Source organism: Eurytemora carolleeae, unplaced genomic scaffold (assembly GCF_000591075.1).
Source record: "Eurytemora carolleeae unplaced genomic scaffold, Eaff_2.0 scaffold177, whole genome shotgun sequence".
In the NCBI taxonomy this organism is placed as follows: Eukaryota; Metazoa; Arthropoda; class Copepoda; order Calanoida; family Temoridae; genus Eurytemora; species Eurytemora carolleeae.
In genome coordinates, this window is record NW_019396082.1 from 193,580 (window position 1) to 213,732 (window position 20,153).

At 32.4% G+C, this 20,153-nt stretch overlaps 2 protein-coding genes across 2 annotated transcripts in view; both read left to right on the forward strand.

Annotated features, from left to right (window-relative positions):
* The window catches only part of LOC111717466 (serine protease HTRA2, mitochondrial-like), an 18,450-nt gene extending 10,511 nt beyond the window's left edge, over window positions 1-7,939 (forward strand). The window contains exons 11-16 of the mRNA XM_023492969.1: window positions 1,669-1,713; window positions 3,347-3,414; window positions 3,922-3,965; window positions 5,135-5,195; window positions 5,691-5,780; window positions 6,786-7,939. Of these exons, the coding sequence (XP_023348737.1) occupies window positions 1,669-1,713; window positions 3,347-3,414; window positions 3,922-3,965; window positions 5,135-5,195; window positions 5,691-5,780; window positions 6,786-6,894 (417 nt within the window). The 3' untranslated portion in view covers window positions 6,895-7,939. The remainder of the gene's footprint in view (window positions 1-1,668; window positions 1,714-3,346; window positions 3,415-3,921; window positions 3,966-5,134; window positions 5,196-5,690; window positions 5,781-6,785) is intronic.
* A 253-nt stretch (window positions 7,940-8,192) lies between these two features.
* LOC111717475 (mitochondrial fission process protein 1) lies at window positions 8,193-18,462 on the forward strand. The gene is made up of 7 exons (XM_023492977.1): window positions 8,193-8,273; window positions 13,040-13,149; window positions 13,391-13,469; window positions 16,166-16,320; window positions 16,621-16,674; window positions 17,525-17,645; window positions 18,388-18,462. Exons 1-6 carry the CDS (start codon window positions 8,220-8,222, stop codon window positions 17,637-17,639), a joined length of 567 nt encoding a protein of 188 aa, XP_023348745.1. The 5' UTR covers window positions 8,193-8,219; the 3' UTR covers window positions 17,640-17,645; window positions 18,388-18,462.
* Window positions 18,463-20,153: the final 1,691 nt, after the last annotated feature.

The following is a 20,153-nucleotide window of genomic DNA, read 5'->3' on the forward strand; positions in this document are numbered from 1 at the left end:
TATTTTACCTATGCAAGACTAAATCTGTATTTAGACCTACTTCCAGGCATTTGATTTCAACATTTATAGCTCATTGGAAAGCCTATAACAAAACCAAGCGGATTGCACAATTTTTGCCAAAAAAATTGCACAGATTTTTGTATAGACGTCTTTAAAGGGAATTTGCACATTTTCAGTTTTTCTTGAATTCAAATAGATTTTAAAAGTTTTGTAAATGGGTCAAGGGCTTTTCAAAACTATAATTTGTTGCAATTTTTGAAAAAATTTCCATTTTTTGCTGAATAATTAATTTTCGCTATAAATAATTTAATTTTTGTAAATTTGCATCTTTTTTTCCGGGTTATTGAAGTAGAGCCCAAGGGCTTTCCATAAACGTATCAAATGTTATAGATTCGTATCACAATAAGAAAATAGAGGGGGGGGTGGCGAATTTGACCGCCCCCCCCAGGAAGCCAGTCAGTAAACCAGATTTCAGGCTAATTAGGGTTAACTCTTTTTCAAATTTATCTCAATGTTTTTATCAAATTTATCAGACAACCCGTTTGAATCGACACATAAACAACACTTGAAATAAGAAACACTAAATTAAAGAAAGGTTTCCTGGGGCCCTTAATTCAATTCTATAATTCCGAAGTAATTAATTATTGCCAAAAACCTCATTTTCAAATTTTAATTGTCTTCTACTTTTTGGATGAATAAATTTACAACAATACCTATTTAAGCTGTTCCAGATTGATAATTTATCGTAGGAAAGGGACTGTCAACGTAATTTCAATTGATCAAACAGGTCCGATTTACAGCGGACTTGTGCAGCAGCGGCAAGCATGAATTTAACCCAATTTTTCCTTCGCACTGCCATTCAGATTAAGATTATAAAGGGTACCCTTGTGAATCGGGCGTCTTAATCTTAAAATTTAGGATATTATTAGTTTATTTATTTAGTCGATCAAATATATAAAAGAGAAGTATTGTTTTCTCTGTTCTTCGATATTTGATGAATGCAATAACATGTTTTCTGGAATATTCTGGTTTTATTGATTATTTTTAGATAACAAGATGTTATATGTCGTGGTTGCATACGTATCCTTTAGGGGAAGTACTGATGGGTGTGACTTGTTTACAGTACCGATTCACAATCTTAAGCATTTTTTATCATTCAAAGGGTACCCTACGTATTGGACATACCTCTTTAAAAATATAGAGTCTCTTGAAATTGCGTACACAGCCTCTTTAAACCTTAATATATAGCAGATTGATGGGTATCTGTGTCTACTGTTCAGTGAGGGGAGGAAGGCCAACCACGGCAATTTCTCGTCCGAGCTGCATTATCCTTATTTTCTCGTTAGAGCCACCTCGAAATTCTCGTCCTTTTCACTCATAGAGATGCTTATTTGTTTATGGAGAATATTTATATTTCACAAATTTAAAAATTGTTTGGGAAAATTTAGTATTTTAGTTTTAAAAATAATTATGTTGGAAGAACGAGGATTTCGAGGTGGCTCGGACGAGATATTGTTGTGGTCGGTCTTCCCCCCTTCGTCCAGCTAGTTTATAAAACATCCGCTTGAGAATTAATAACGGTAGAAACCCCTCTTAGACGGTATTGGAAATCTATATTTGATTCTCGAATACTCTCCAAAACAATAAATTATATTCTTATAATTTTAGGTGACTCCTGGGATATCATTCGCTATTCCAATAGACTATGCCAAGGAACAAAATAATAACATTTTTAATCATTAATGAAAACTGGTTTTCTTCATTGTTATTTTTAAAAGTTTTCCCACACCTTTCTAATAAATGTGGCCCGTGGCCTTAAAATATTAAACTTCAGAGACGACTGTACGGAATTAATCCAAACTGTTTCCTGAGATTAACTGACTGTTCTTGCAAGTGTAATTTCTTTTCCTTTGTCAAATCTTCTATTATAAAAGACTGGATTTCATGCAGAACCCATAGAGTTTTGGTCGTCAGTACAACCTCATCCTTTGTGTGTAACCCTGTATCTCCGGTAATCAAAATTGCGATACCCCTCACCGGCCCTAAAAAATTGCGACCCATTCTCAGTTGACACCCCTTGCCCCCCCCCCCCCCAAACACTAGGAGCTGGTTCGGTTCGTTATCTAGATTTCAACCTTGTTAAATTTTCTCTGTTCTCCTCAAATCAAATATATAATGTAATATTAAACTTTTACTAATGATTAAAATGATAAAATTAAGTAAATTGTAGATTTTATTTGTAGAGAGGAAACAAAATGTTTAAATTTTTTATGCTTGCTCAAATAATTTTCCTTTCATTTTCCTTCATCATTATTATAAATCATTGAGCCGTTAAGAACAATTTATAACCCCTTTATTAGAAAAACTTCTTCAGAATTTACAGAAATTTTCTTCAATTTTGGTTAATTTAAACTATTGAATTTGAATATATGGTTTCCCACAAAGGATGAGACCAGATATAAGAGAGTTACAGAGATCTTTTATCAGATAAAATATGAGATATTTTCCACAGCATGTTCTAGTGTACAAGTACTGCACACGACCAATCAGCAACATCTGTTTTCAGGGATATTTCATGATCTTGAAAAAAAGACTGAATTCATAAATGTTACGTTTCATGTTTAAAATTGGAGTATTTCTTTAAAAGTTGTCAATCTTAACCCCTGAATGGGTATTATGTTCAACAAAGGGCCGTAAGATGGCACTCTAAAAACCTATCGTAAAAACGTAGCATGTTGTGCCGGGTCAACTAAGCCCTACGTAGCCCACCCTGTGAAAAGAGATAATTGGTCTGTGGACGAGACTTTAAAAACGACTGTACAAAATGTATATTCCTATTTCAACTTTATTCTTTCTTTGTCAAATCAATAAGTTAGCCATTCAACGAATACATTTTAATCCTGATATCATCACACGTAAACAGTTTCAGGTCGTCTTTACAGTCTCATCCATTTTGAGTAAATCTGTAATCACGAAATTTCAGGAGAATTTAGCCTTATTAAGAACATCCAAGTCATAAAAATTTTGTATCGTTTTTATTGTAAAACTTTGCTATATAAGAGGAATTGCAATAAGTATAGCAATTATGAGGGACTCACCACATAAAGAGGACCCTAACAATTTTCAAACGATACCCACCTTTATTTGGTCATTGATGTGGAAGATATGGTTGTTTTTTCTAGCTGTGACAGAAGTCCACAAGTGACTTATATTGAGATCTTGATCACACAAAGTTGTCAAGGGTACAGTTGCAAATCGTCCGCGCCAGTCTTAATATTCTACCTTAGTCCCTTTGAATCGTATAGTTTTCCATGTGAAAAAGAAATGTTAATATTTATGACGTCAGGAGTTTTTAAAAAAGTCTGAGGAGGCAGGCAGGTCAGCTTGGCCCACAGGTAGCAATGTGTTATGGAGGTGTTTTGGGGATTAGATTGTATTCTAAAACGTTCTAGGGATTTGAAGGGAGTTTAAAGATATTGAAGGGATTGTGTTCTGGAGAAGATTTAAGGCTAAACGTGTGTTTTGAAGTATGGTAGGGAATAGTTTTAGTTTTGAATGTGTTTTAGTGATTTGATTGTGTTTTAGGAATTGGTTTGTGTTTTGGTAGTTTACGGGGTTGGGCTTAGAGGTTAATTTGTGTTTTGCAGTGCGGTGATTTTGGGGTAAAATCTTGTTTTGGAGATGTGTGTGTTTTGAAAGCGTTCTAGGGATTTAGGAAAACAGGATTGCATTTTAAAAATAAAAGGAATAAAAAAATAAATCTCTTTAAATTGATCTCTTTATTTTATAATTTAATCTTAAGGCTTATCCCCTTAATAGTGCAATCTTCTTGCTGATCAATATTAGTCAGTAAGTTCTTAATTATTAAGATGAAATTGTTCAAATTTTTCTATTCACTTTTTATCTAATATTTTTTTGTAGATATATTGGGATTACGATGGTTAGCCTGAGCCCTCAAATGATAGGAACGTGAATTCATATAATTTAAATTAAACATAACATTAAGAATATTTTTAGAATAGGATTAGATAAACGATTCAACTTATCACATTTTTTAAGCTATCAGCCGTAAACTTCCATTGGACTTGAATAATATATAATTTTATTTTGGGAGATAAAATAACGTTTTTTCTCTTTGTTTGAAGAATTAGTTGAAAATATTAGAATAAATTTTTCTTAAACTGCCTTTATATTGTTAATTCAATGAATATTCATGATTGCATTAAAAATAAAACGATTTTATCGATTAAAACGATTTTATCGATTATAACGATTATAACGATTATAAGAATTACAACAATAACAACAATGATAACAATAACAACAATAACAACAATGACAACAATGACAACAATAACAGCAATAACAACCATAACAACAATAACAACAATTGCAACAATTACAACAATTACAACAATTACAACAATTGCAACAATTGCAACAATTGCAACAATTACAACAAATACAACAAATACACCATATACAACAATTACAACAGTTACAGCAGTTACAACAATCACAACAATTACAACAATTGCAACAATTGCAACAGATACAACAAATAAAATTAAATAAACCATTACACAGAAAGATGCCAATGACAACAATGACAACAATTACAAAGATTTCAACAATGACAATTACAACAGTTACAAGTACAAATATAACAACAACTACAATAACTACAACAATTACAACCATTACAAGTTCAATGATTACAACGAATAAAACAATTACAACAATTACAGCAATCACAACAATTAAACAATTACAAGTACAACAATGACAACAATGACAACAATGATAACAATGACAACGATTACAAAAATAACAAAAATTTCAACAATGACAACAACTATAACAACTACAACAATTACAACCATTACAAGCTCAAAGATTACAACAATTAAAGCGATTACAACAATTACAGGAATTACAAGTACCACAATTACAAGTACAAATATTACCTATGATTACAACAATTACAACGATGACAACTATTACAAGGATTACAAAGATTACAACGATTACCACAATTACGGCAATTTCAGCAATCACAACAATTACAACGATTATTAAATGATTACATCAAGTACAACGATTACAAATAATGAAATTTATGAATGTTTTACAGAAGAGCTTAGAAATAGAACCAATATACCTAGTTCAGTTTCTCATGGTATACTCATATACAGGTGAGAATTCATTTAAGATTATCATGGTATACTCATATACAGGTGAGAATTCATTTAAAAGATTCTCATGGTATACTCAACTACAGGTGAGAATTCATTAAGGCTAGTTAAATACAGTTTTTTTCGGGTCAAATACAGTTTTAAGCTGGTTAAATCCAGTTCAAACTGCTTCAATCCAGGATCAACTGGATAAATCCAGTTTTAACTGGATAAATCCAGTTTTAACTGGATAAATCCAGTTTAAGCTGGTTAAGTCTAGTGAAGGCTAGTGAAATCCAGTGTATGCTGATAAAATCCCGTTTAAGCTGATAAAATCCTGTTTTCGCTGGTTAAATCCAGTTTGATCTGGTTAAATACAGTTTGATCTGGTTAAATACAGTTAAAGCTAGTTAAAAACAGTTAAAGCTAGTTTAAAACAGTTAAAGATAGTTAAATACAGTTTAATCTGGTTAAATACAGCTTAATCTGATTAAATCTAGTTTATGTTCTGTCTAGGTTGGTTGTAGGATCCCCTGCTGATAGAGCAGGAGTTCGTCCTGGAGATATTGTCACTCATATCAACGGGAAACCTATTCACGGAAGCAGGTTGGAACACATTTACATCTGTTAATCATTAAGGGACTGTAAACATAATTAAAATTGGCCCTTCCTTTTATAGATTGGCATGTTAGATTCACAACCGGACCCTTGAAAGTTGTTTCTGATCACGAATGAAGTAGATAATAGATATGCATGTTTTTGTTTTTTAAAACTGATAATTTCATTAGTTTCTTGCTTGCGCATTTTCTGCTCCTGAATACAAGGGTACCGCTGTTGATCGGGCATACACTTCAAGTGTCCAAACCCGGGATTTAAGGCATGGTTGACATATTTGTAGATATTCATGATATTCATGTGAATATACAGTAGAGAACCCCCCCCCCCCCAGGTATTTAAAGTGTGGGAAGGGGGTGAATGTGTTGCCAATTTGTTCTGGTAATCATTAAAACATTCTCTGAACTTCATTCTTTAATTAAGTTGTTATTTGTAAATTGATATCCCTGCTTTTATTGTTAACTATTCATTTATTCATGAAATGCTAAATGAATGCAATTAATTTGATAATGCTAATCAAAATTTCAAAGAATACCAACAAATTATTATTTAAACAGAAGGGCCTCATTAAGATAATTGGACATTGTTCCATATGGTTAAATCTAGTAATGTTATTTTTAAGATAAAAACATTTTTATGCCCTCAGGGGTAAATGTGGATTGTTAAATTTGGCTAGGGAGGGGAGAAAGGCCAACCACAACAATTTCTCGTCCGAGCCTCCTCGAAATTCTCGTCCTTCCCACTAATAGAGATACATCGCTTATGGAGAATATTAATTTTTGACAAATGCAAAAATAATTTGGGAAAATTTAGTTTTTTTTTTGCCCTTTTGCCGCCAGATTTTTTAAAAATATCTTTAGCTGCAAGGGTTGGACATAACGTGGATTTCGAGGTTCCTCGGACTAGAAAATAAGAAGAATGTGCCTCGGATGAGGTATTGTTGTGGTTGGCCTTCCTCCCCTCGCATAAGGGTTGACTTAAATATATTTTGTTTAGGGATGTTTACAAGATTCTTGAAGGAAGAGATACTCCTCTAGTTCTCACTGTTAGTCGAGATAGAAACTACTCCATCAATATTTCAGTTTATCCAGAATCCATTCAATAGATCAGTATCAATCTATCCAGAATCCATTCATTAGATCAGTATCTATCTATCCAGAATCCATTCAATAGATCAGTATCAATGTATCCAGAATCCATTCAATAGATCAGTATCAATCTATCCAGAATCCATTCAATAGATCAGATCTATCTATCCAGAATCCATTCAATAGATCAGTATCCATCTATCCAGAATCCATTCAATAAATCAGTATCAATCTATCCAGAATCCATTCAATAGATCAGTATCAATCTATCCAGAATCAATTCAATAGATCAGTATCAATCTATCCAGAATCCATTCAATAGATCAGTATCCATCTATCCAGAATCCATTCAATAGATCAGTATCAATCTATCCAGAATCCATTGAATAGATCAGTATCCATCTATGCAGAATCCATCAATCAATTTCTCCACAGGATGTATTCAATAAACTAACTCAGCCCCATACATCGGAAAACAATCAGGAAATGGAAAACTCCATTATTTCTCTAGGAAATTTGAATTTGTTATGAAGCCCCTCGAATAAGGGAATTTTAAATCTTTACATTTATGTATATTTAAATTTACCTGTTGCAAATTCTAAATAGAATGAAAAAGAAGAAAAATATCGCGAGGTCAAACATTTTGAGCGAAAAAATGTCTTAATACATAACTATTGATATTGGTATTCACTGAGTAAAATTTTAGATTTGGGGATTTAGAACTTAATACGCAACGTCATTGTTATCTAAGAGGATTAATTTAATCTTTTTGACGAGATTAACAATACAAACGTTTTAACCGCTGCTTTTATTTTCCATATATTTTTATAGATTAAGAAAAATCGTAATTATTATGAAACAAATGAGACGCAAACATAAAAGTATGTTTAGAATCCTATTATAGTTCATTATAAATTTTATAATGTGAATTGTTTTCAAAAAGCAAAGCTTTCGTTTGTGACTCTTTATGAAATAATGTTTTTTTTCTATAAAAATATTTCCACTCTCGAAAAATAATGTTTTCACGAGTTTCTGCGAAATCGATTAAAATAGTTTTGTTCAGTTTGTTTATCTTTTAAGAGGTTTTCATCCCAATTCTGTTTGTCCCTTGAAAATTCTAATTTCAAGTGCGAACCCTCCATTATAAAAGTGGCATGTCCGATTTTTAACGGTAACCCTTTAACCTCTATGTGATCAATAATATGAAAGATATCTTTAAATTAGGTGATGGTGATGAACCAAATCTCTATAAAGTAAATAAAGTAGATGTTAGTTTCACAGTTTATTGAAAACATATTTCGGTCTGGGTTGACCCTAGTCAGTTCTTGAGATTGTTTTTGACATGAAGATTCGTAACAAACAAACAAAAGTGTTGAATGACAGAGTTTTTAAGCAGGTATCTGCAATTTACTTTTGATCATTTAAATATTAATTAAGGGTACCTCTGTAAACAGAAAATCCCACTCTTTAAATGGATGGTCAGCCAACCGCCCACCGTGGGTTTGTGAATTAAAACTTTATCCGAAAATTTTATTTCAGAGAAATCAAAACATAGGCCTCTCAAAAAAATATTTTTAAAAAGAAATGGTAAAGCGGTGTTTAGAAATGTTATGCTCAATTCGAATTTAAAACGAATTTTGATAAAATTATAGATTAAATAAGCCATGGAGCCCTAAAACTCGAATTACAATTCAGCATAAAATGTTCCAAGAAAATGCAGTTTATCTTGAAACTTTTATATTTTGGGCCGCAATGTATCAATTTCCTTGATACTAAATCGTCTGATCAGGATTATTTGGACGATTTGGAAATTTTTTTAATGCGATTTTTGTAGTTCTAAATGCACAAACCCTCGGCGGGCGGTTGGCTCAGTTCCAAAATTGATGCTGCCTCTAGTCTACTGTTTCTTTTTCTTAAAGGGCAGGGGACTAAACATATAAGCTAATATCTGGTAATGTTACATCGTCTATACGCAACATCCCCCCTACTGAATTTCCGACCTACTGCAATATCGGATCTACGTCAGCTGTTTATTTTTGTATTATTTGAGGGTTAGGTTAGGACAATTTCTGGGCCGAGCTCTGCGGCTAGGACAGGATAGGATATGGGGCCCAGCGCCGCGGTTAGGACATGCTAGGGGGCCGGGCGCTGCGGCCACAAGTCCATGTAGCAGCTGTAAAACCACGTGCTAGTAGGTTGGATTTGCAGTAAAGCGGTTTTGGCGTAGGTCAGAAATGGAGTATAGCGAATTTGCGTAGGTTGAAAAATACACCACCCTATTATCTAGTAAGGAAAACAATTTAAGGAAAATGTATTGCTTGAACAATTCTCATTTTTAAGTGTTTTCAACTACTTTAAAGAAATTTAATCCTTTAGAATTTAATATCATCTTTAATCTTTGAAATTTTGGTTAAATTTAATCTTTTTCTTGAACTCTTTGAATGTAGAAAAATCAAGGAGTATTAATAGAAGGGAGATATAATTGACGCGGCCCGCCCTACCATATGATTATACATGCTTTGAAGACGGTACTCCATTTGTATTAGAAATAATTGTCTGATGTACAATTACCGCATGTACAATAACCTATTCTGAATATTTCTTATTCAAGTGGAGTACCCGTCTGCAAAGCATGTATAATCATGGTAGGGCGGTCTGCGTCAGTTTTATCTCCCTTATTTTTCATACTCCTTCAGTAAAATCATACATCAGCTGGAACAGTAAATATGGAAATACAAATATTTTCGTTCGTTAGGCCCATTGTGCTATTTTACTTAAACGTTGCGGTGCGAATGAACTTTTCAGTGATTTTTCTATGCTACCTGTGCTGTGTCTAAAGGGCTTCAATCAAAACTAGTAGTATATGAGACAGAAGGGCAAAAGTTTTAAAAATAATTCCTGTAAAATACCTCCCCCCCCCCTCTATTATACAGCTGTAACAAAACTAGAAATTTATTGTTCTAAACTTCTCACGCCGTGTCAGCAGCGCTTTCTTTTCTTTTTCTTATTCTTATGCTTAGGAAATAATGGGAGATGGGGGGGGGGGGGTTCTTTAGTCTATAGTTATGTTTTCAAGTTAGAAGGCGAAACAGCTGTTCCTTTTGGGTCAGTTTATCCAAGTTATAGAATGTATTTAGATAACTAGTTTTTAAATTTTAAATATTTATGTCAACATTTAATTTGAAAGAAAGGAAAAAAGTAATCAGGGTAAACCTGAGCAGTGTGTTTATTGTCAATGAACAATGTTGTGAATAGTTCCCTGGGTAATATTTAGTTTCTTTATATCCTTTATATATATATATCCCTGAAGAACCACCCCGCATCAGCTTAAAGGGACTGTAGACGGAATTTCAAGTAACTCTCTTTTCAATTCTTAAGTCTAACAATTTTATTCATTTTAAGTACCAAGTTGAAAATATCCAATTTTCAGAGAAAAAAATAGGATATTTTAATCATTCTTGATTATTTTATGTGTTTCTTTGTATGCATTTATTTTTCGGAATCATGTTTCAACCGCTTTTTTTTCCGAGTTTTCTAAATACGTACTTACCTTTACTATACATTCAGTCTATAACTATTGAATCAAATTTGTTGGGTATTAATTATCTCCCCCATTCCCTCATGTTCTTTTTTTTCTGCCTGTGTGTTGTGAAAACCAAAAACTGTGGAATAGAAAGACGACTTTCAGACTTAAGTTAAGATTTAAATAGTCATATTTAACTATAGCTTCGTTGGAACAGCATCAATGATACTTAATTATTGCTTTAATGTCGTCTTCCTATTCCAGAGTTTTCTGGTTCTCACTGTATAACTGGTTATTCCTATTTTAAAGTATTTTGTGTTGAGCCGAGCTCTATATTCTAAACTAGATCCGTACCGAGGAAAATTTACATTTTAATTATCCCGATTGTTAAAAACGAGTAAAGAGTTTAAATGGCATTCTCTGATTTTTTTATCAGCATTTTAGTTACCTTTTTGTGAATTTTATCCTGTTGTAGCGACGAAAGGAATAAGACCAAATGAATAAGACCAAATAAACTGACTGAATATATATTTATCAAAAACAGTATTTATACTAGATGCAGTATATCATAATCTAAACAATAACATGTGAAGTATGGAATATGCTGTGTACTGCATTCCAGGAATCCAGGGGCGCCACACTGTCTATTTTTCTTAATTCAATTTTATTTTGAATTCTATGTCTTTATAAAGAAATACAATAGGATTGTTAACAGCCTTTTCATTCTATTTTTTTTCCTTTGTATTTTCCTTATTAATTACTTTCGACCTCAATTAAATTTAATATAGAATGCTGTAGAATTAACTGCACCTTTTTAAAGATTTTTTTTTGGGGGGGGAAGAGGGGAATAATTTAGATAAGAAGAAATATTTTAACAAAAATAGAAGTGTTTACAAGGAGATGGAGGGGGGGGGGGGGATATTTTACTTCATATTTAAAGGGACTGTAAAGGAAAAATGAAAAAAGGTATAGGCTGAAAGCTAATCACTTTAGCTCTTGATTGCGACCCAATCAAACGTCTATCTGAAATTCCTGTCTCAAGAAATTGATATAAAACTGTGTCAATTTTATACGAAAATTCATATTTAAACAATTTTGTATAGAAATGGTCGGTTTAAACAGATCATATTCAGCAAATACGGAACCAATCTGAAAAAGAAGATATCCCAGAGAAGTCTATTTGTAACTTAGGTGTTCTCCAATTATTGTTTTATAAATTTTTTTTTTTACAGTAATAATTGTTAATATTATTTATAGGTACGTATTACGTCACAAGAACTCCATGCAATAAGAATGCAGTATACTGGTCACATGTCTCTGTCTTTATCATGTGACCAGTATACGGCACTCTCATTGAATGGAGTTCTTGTGACGTAATACGGACATATAAATAATATTAAAAATTTTATCGATAAAATATAAAAAATAGATTATAAAATGATAATTGGAGTAAACTTAAGTTACAATTAGCTTCCTCTGGAATATCTTCGTTTTCAGATTGGTTGCATATTTGCTGAATAAGATCTGTTTAAACTTACTATTTGTAAATATGAATTTTCTTATAAATTTGGCACAGTTTTTTTCAATTTCTCGAGACAGGAACTTCAGATAGACGTTTCATGGGTCGCAATCAAGAGCTAAAATGATTAGCTTTCAGCCTATACCTCTTCCATTTTTCCTATACAGTCCCTTTATCATTTTATTCTTGCTTTATATAATGACTAATTCGAATGAAAGGTTCATGATACAGCACTTAGAAAACAACAAACCAACTAACTAAAATTCACAATATTTGAAATAGTTTTCATCATGTCTACTCAAGTTTCTTTGACACCATAACAGCTGAAGTAACAAGAAAAATGTCTGATGTGCGTAATTCTAGAGAGATGACACTATACCGACTGAAGTATCTTATTCTAGAGAGATAACACTATACCAACTGAAGTATCTAATTCTAGAGAGATGACACTATACCAACTGAAGTATCTAATTCTAGAGAGATGACACTATACCAACTGAAGTATCTAATTCTAGAGAGATGACACTATATTAACTGTGCCTAATTCTAGAGAGATGACACTATATTAACTGTGCTCAATTCTAGAGAGATGACCCTATACCGACTGAAGTATCTAATTCTAGAGAGATGACACTATAACAACTGAAGTATCTAATTCTAGAGAGATGACACTATACCAACTGAAGTATCTAATTCTAGAGAGATGACACTATACCAACTGAAGTAACTAATTCTAGAGAGATGACACTATACCAACTGAAGTGCCTAATTCTTTAGAGATGACACTATACCAACTGAAGTATCTATTTCTTTAGAGATGAAACTTAACAGTTTGTTTCAGTCCCAGAGAACTTCTTTACAAAATCCATTTAAAAATTGTCCTATGGGAATACACGCTTTTACAGAAACCACTTTTAAAGTGTTAAGTTTTTTGGGGGTTGCTTGCAATTTTTATTTAAGAAATTGTATGAAATTTGTATTGAAAACATTATGTTTAACAACCAGTTGTAAAACTTAGTAAATATTTGTGCGATTATTGTAATATCTTAAAATTAACATGTGATCTGATATAGTGTAAGTTAAAGTACTGTACAACAGGTGTACAGTGTTCATTTTCCAGATGGGTGAAGATGAAGGTACAGCTGTCGATATCTACAGGGATACCCCTGTACGACTTCTGGGATACGCAAACGAGGTTGGGGAAGCATTCAGAGCCCTAGTTCATGTCAGGTAATAGCATTCAGAGCCCTAGTTTATGTCAGGTAATTGTATTCAGAGCCCTAGCTCATGTCAGGTAAATGTATTCAGAGCCCTAGTTCATGTCAGGTAATTGTATTCAGAGCCCTAGTTCATGTCAGGTAATGTATTCAGAGCCCTAGTTTATGTCAGGAAATTGTATTATTATTATTATTAACATTACTTTTCTTATTTTCTGTTTTTTTTTCTTATTTTTATTTTGAATACTGTTTAGATGGGTTAAGCTAAGCTATGTAGTTGCTAGTGGATATGTACTAGCGGATACTCAGGATAAAGCAGGGAAAGCTCTAAAGGTAAATAGTTGCTAGTGGATATGTACTAGCGGATACTCAGGATAGAGCAGGGAAAGCTCTAAAGGTGTATATAGTGGATATGTACGAGCGGATACTCAGGATAAAGCAGGGAAAGCTCTAAAGGCAAATAGTTGCTAGTGGATATGTACTAGCGGATACTCAGGATAGAGCAGGGAAAGCTCTAAAGGTGTATAAAGTGGATATGTACGAGTGGATACTCAGGATAAAGCAGGGAAAGCTCTAAAGGTAAATAGTTGCTAGTGGATATGTACTAACGGATACTCAGGATAAAACAGGGAAAGCTCTAAAGGTATATAGTTGCTAGTGGATATGTACTAGCGGATACTCAGGATAGAGCAGGGAAAGCTCTAAGTGTATATATTGTGGATATGTACTAGCGGATACTCAGGATAAAGCAGGGAAAGCTCTAAATGTATATATAGTGGATATGTACTAGCGGATACTCAGGATAGAGCAGGGAAAGCTCTAAATGTATATATTGTGGATATGTACTAGCGGATACTCAGGATAAAGCTGGGAAAGCTCTTAAGGTATATATAGTGGATATGTACTAGCGGATACACAGGATAAAGCAGGGAAAGCTCTACATGTATTTATAGTGGATATGTACTAGCGGCTACTCAGGATAAAGCAGGGAAAGCTCTAAAGGTATATATAGTTGATATGTACTAGCGGATTCTCAGGATAGAGCAGGGAAAGCTCTAAAGGTATATATAGTGGATATGTACTAGCGGATACTTAGGATAAAGCAGGGAAAGCTGTAAAGGTATATATAGTGGATATGTACTAGCGTATACTCAGGATAGAGCAGGGAAAGCTCTAAAGGTATATATAGTGGATATGTACTAGCGGATACTCAGGATAAAGCAGGGAAAGCTCTTAAGGTATATATAGTGGATATAAATAGCGGATACTCAGGATAAAACAGGGAAAGCTCTTAAGGTAAATATTAAAGACCTTTGTAAGTAGCAACTCTCTAGCTGTAGTGCCCTGCTTTGCCCGTGAAATTCTAAAAAACTGAAAATAGATTTAATTTTGAAGAAAAAAAATATAGCCTTTGTCATTTCCAGGGTACCCATGGGGTTCCTGAAAACTGATCAGCTGATTGGGTCTAGCCGTTAAGTCAGCAATACCTTACAAATATATATTCACTAGGCTTTTAGGGTGCTTCGCGCCCATCTTCTATTTCAGCTTTTAATTGTGGCTTTATCTCTGAACATCTTCTCTTTGTACATTATAAAACAAAAACAAAAAAAGTTTGCGGATTTCATAATATTTTTTTGCGCATTTTCAAAATTTCTCAAAAATAAAATACTTTAAAACATAAATTTTTAAAATTTTGATCATTCATAAACCTTCCCTGGGGTCACGTGAGGTCCCACAAAAAATTTGGGCCCGATCGGTTCAACCGTTTTGACGTTTATTGGATAAAAACAAACAAACAGACACCCAGACAGACAAGTCAAATTTATATATAGATATAAATAAATAAAATGAAAATCGAATTAAAAATTGAAATTTTGAAAGAGAAAAAAATGATGTTTGAAGAAGAAAAAAATTATTGTGTTTTAGTTTTAGTTTTTTTTTTAAGTCTATGTAATCCCCAGAGTACCCATGGGTTCCTTAAAATAAATGTCAGCCCATTTGGTCCAGCCGTTTGGCCAGTTATAGCAAGCATAATTATACAAATAATTAATTATCCATGTGTTTTAACAATTTTTGTTAAAAAATATGAACACCTGAGAACCTGCTCTGATTATAACTTCACAGTTATACAAGTTTATATATGAGCCATGAGCTTTATTAGATTGATGAGCGAATAGCATCATTATATACGTAGAATAGCCAATTGACCTACAAAGACCCTCCATTTTATGATCACTGGGTAAATTAGCTTTAATTCTTAAATCTATAAATTTAGTGCTCGGTTACTTGGCAATCTCCTAATGATTAATTAAATCTTAAGATAAAGTAGAAAGTGAATCTTGAATCTTAACCATAAGTTTTCTTCTTGATAATTTTTTTAATTCTATGACGTGGAATTCTGCAGAAACTCTTCTATCTGCATTTTATTCTTCTTGTTAATTTTTTTTAAATCAATCTACCTAATTAGTATTAAACCTGAATAAAACTTTTTGATTAAATTTAAATTCATTTAGGATCGAATTCTTAATTAAATATATTTCTGAATTTCTAAAGAAAAAAATTATATAAATGTATTTAGACAGCTTGAACTTCTTACTTTAAAAAAAATTAAAAGCTAGATGGGTTACAAGGTCTCAAAGTGAAACAGGTAGAATCCTACCTCGTTAATGATTACTCCATACATAGCATATTTATCATTTCAGTAGATTATCGAATCCTTTATTCAACATATAAGTTGTTTAATCGTGTATTTAACAATTCTTGTAAAATCAGAACTTGCATCCTAAAACAGGACTTCAGATATTTAATTTTTTTCTAACAAACTTTTCAGTTCGTACTTTGGATAATTAATTGTTATATTCGCAAATTATCTTTTTTCCATCTCATAATCTGAGATAGTTTCCCTTATGTCCATTTGACAGCCAAATTTTTGTTTTTAAATCTTTTTTGTTGAACTAACATCTACTTTTTTTTTTACTCTACAGAGGTTTGGTCCATCACATCACCGAATTTTAAATGTTATTTTCTAGGAAGGTGCTGATGCTAAAAATGTTGGAATTGCAGCAATGGATACTTTAGTATGGCAGGCTTTTGCCTCCGTAATTGTTCCAGGTCAAAATAGTTTTTCATACAACGAAAATTATGAACTGGCATCCTTAACCTCAGCTGGGAGAGCATTCCAAGAGTTAACAACCCTATTAGAGAAGAAGTGTAATCTCGGATCTGTCCTTGAGCGTTTAGGGATTATGTTGTATTGATTGGAGGTCAGTCTTGTTGGTCGTGGGTTATCTGGACCAACTAAATTAACCCAAATATCTCTGTTTACGTTGTCGAAGCCTTTTATGATCTTGAAGGTTTGCAGGAGGTCAAACCTTGACCTTCTTTGTTACAGTGACATAAGACCCAACTCCTGTAGTTTCTCCAAGTAAGAATTTCCCTTCAGTCCTGTTATTAGGCTTACAGCACGCTTTTGAACTCGTTCCAGGATATCAATGTCACATTGTGACCAGGGTGACCACGCTGGGATGGAAAATTCAAGGTGACATCTGACAAATTGTATATATAACTTTAGAAAAGTTTTCCTGTCTCGGTAAAGAAAGGCTCTAGTTCAACACTTGGTCTTTTATATTTGTTCACATAAAGCTGTAATGCATTTTACAATGTACATCCTTTATTGTTACCACCTAATATTTGATTGAATCCAGGGTACTTTTACGTTAAGTAAAAGGTTTTTAAAAAATATATGAGGAAATGTTTCCTACTTCTCGTGAATAGAATTTATAAAAATATGTGTATTTTGTTTTACCTCGGACAAAAAAAGGTTTACTCCATTGTTAGTTTGGATGAAAATTTGGTTTTAAGGGACTGTACATGTAATTTTAAGTGAACTACATGAATGATACCCTGAACGTTTTGTCAGGTCAAATATGAAATTGATATTTATTTTGTAATTTTTGAAAATTGTATTTTTTTCTTTGTGGAACTTTGTTTTGCCAAAGTGACTTGAGCATTTTTGAGAAATAATGGAGAAATTATCGGATTTGAGCCCTTTTTAAAGTCAGAAAACTACGCTATTTTCCTCATAACTTATCAGATTGAGTTTTCAAGAGTACCGGTTTGCTATCCTTTAAAGAAAACAATTCACACACTAAAAAAGTTCCTTTGCGCACTTTAACTTTGTGGTAAAACATTTGTTGTGGATGGGTTTGTGAGAGGGGTTGTATCTTCATTGTATTTCTACCAACAGGTCGTTGTACTTTGTCTGTAGTTTGATTGCTAATGATAATAATGGCTTATTTTATCCTTTTATGTCCCAGTAACTATTTACTTTTATTGTTAAAGTTTTCATTTTAATCGTGCCTGTATCTTTAAATCCTTTTATTTTTTAGAAAATGGGCCGTGACCGGGCTTGGTCTGGGTGCTATACCGTTTATAGTTCATCCTATTGATAACCTGGTCCATACAGCCATGGACCATACAACAAGGAAATGGTTCGGACCCTGAACACAGGAACAGAAATATTATCTAGATTTTAAACTTTTAAACAGTTTTTAAAGAAAACGTTAACAATTCACAAATATCTTGCCAGCCCTACACGTGCTGGGTCGACATGGTAGTTTAGCCTGGTCAGTACGAGTGAATGCATGTACAGTACATGATGTACACCGGTTCGGATCATACAAAGAATGAAGCAGAGTGCTTTTCATTGAACTATTATTAGTCTAAAAATGAAACCCTACCTGGAATGTTCCTGGGTCACTTTTCTCCGATTTTTTGGATTCCCAATTTTTGATACAGAGTGTCCTAGTAAACATGGGGATTAAGTGCAAACTTTTATATCTTTAGATCGTCTTTGTTTCACGCGGCATAATTTCGTAAACAGAATTTATCATAGTTAAAACATCTAACAACAACAAAAACTGCTAGTCTTGGGATTTCCAAAATGTTCTCCTTTGCACCTTCAAAATTGACGGAGATATTTATGAAATTTTATCCAAATTCCAGTTTATTTAAGAACAACAAAACTTTTAAATGTTTAATATTTCCGTTAATTTTAAAGATAAATTATATACGAGAAAGACCACAATTTTGGAAACCTCAAACGATGTAAAAAAAATCAGAAGGAGAAATTTAAAATTTATTATCCCAGAAACCGGGTTTCATTTTAAGGGTAAAACTGGATTCAAAGCAAAGCACTGGTTTTACTTTCATAAGAATTTTTTTAGATAGTAATACTTTCTGTTGAATATAGGTTGTTGGAAAAAACATAGATCTTAGTAAATTCTAATAGCTAGTCATTATAGTTATAATATAGTTAGAAATTATTCAATTCAAGGATATTAGATAATCCGGCGTAAACATATTGTATTGTAAACGTCTGAAATCAGATTCATCATGGCCTTTTTTCTCTTCGCTCTCAAATTTATTTGTACAAAATACACAAAAACACCCTTTTAAGAGTTTAAAAAAATTAATATATATTATTTTATTTCAGAAGTCTACACACTTTGCTCAATTATTGAGGCTGTTAAAATATTATCAATTGATAAACATTGTTATCTATTTTGCAGTTAATTTTCTTCAACATATTTATTACATCCAGGATAAAACTAAAGATTTATAGAACTTGAAAAATATCGACCGACATAGTTGCACAACTATAATTTTCTTCTAATGAGTTTGGAGTTTTGGGTTTTTGATAAACCAGTTGTGGGCCATGATAAGCTGGGAGCTGCCGACCATAGCAGTGTTGATCAGGATGCACGGTTCGAGCCAATCCTATCCATCTTCGGGACTGAGTCCTGCTGACTATATACTTTTAGTTATAGTATTATTGAAACTAAATTACTTCCATACTTTTTCGCGTTTTTTTTTGCGAATTTTATTATTCTTACAAATGTGAAGTTTCCCGAGGGTTCTTATGTTAATTAAAAAGTTATTTAGAGGAAAGTTCTGTATAGCTAATTTTTCGTTAAAACATTCTTTTTCACTCGGTTGTATTTTCAGCTGAACATGATCTAGATATTATTTTATTTACGATTTTAGGTTTGGAGAAAATCATAAATTAATCTTATAACTTTTAAGGAAAAATAAATTCTTTCTTTTTTTAGAATTGTTTTAGTTTTGGTTTGAACTGAACCTTCCTATCGTGAATGAAATGAGATAAGCCCCTTAAATTACATTTATCAACGAGCAATGTATAATAATTATATTCTACACTGTACATTATGTCCTTTTACATTAAATCCCATTTTGCGAAAATTCCCTCAAACTTGATCAATAAATTTAATCTCATTTCGCACAATGTATTTGCACTCACAATTTGTCTCTGTAATCACAATCAGTCTCTTTAATTGTTATCACATTTTGTCAACAACCTCTTTACATGTAATCACATTTTATCAACATTCTCTTTAATTGAAATCACATTTTTCAACAGTCTCTATAACTGTTATCACATTTTGTCAACAACCTCTTTACATGTAATCACATTTTATCAACATTCTCTTTAATTGAAATCACATTTTTCAACAGTCTCTATAACTGTTATCACATTTTTTCAACAACCTCTTTATATGTAATCACATTTTGTCAACATTCTCTTTAATTGAAATCACATTTTTCAACAGTCTCTATAACTGTTATCACATTTTGTTAACAGTCTCTTTAATTGTAATCACATTTTGTCAACAATCTCTTAAATTGTAATGACATTTTGTCAACAATCTCTTTAACTATAATCACAGTTTTTCAACAGTCTCTGTAATTATTTTCACACTTTGTCAACAGTATATTTAATTATCACATTTTGTCAACCATCTCTTTATATGTAATCATATTTTGCCAACAATCTCTTTATATGTAATCAAATTATGTCAACATTCTTTTTTTATGTAATCACATTTTGTCAAAAATCTCTTTGATTGTAATCACATTTTGTCAAAAATCTCTTTAAATGTAATCAAATTTTGTCAAAAGTCTCTTTTATATGTAATCACATTTTGTCAAAAATCTCTT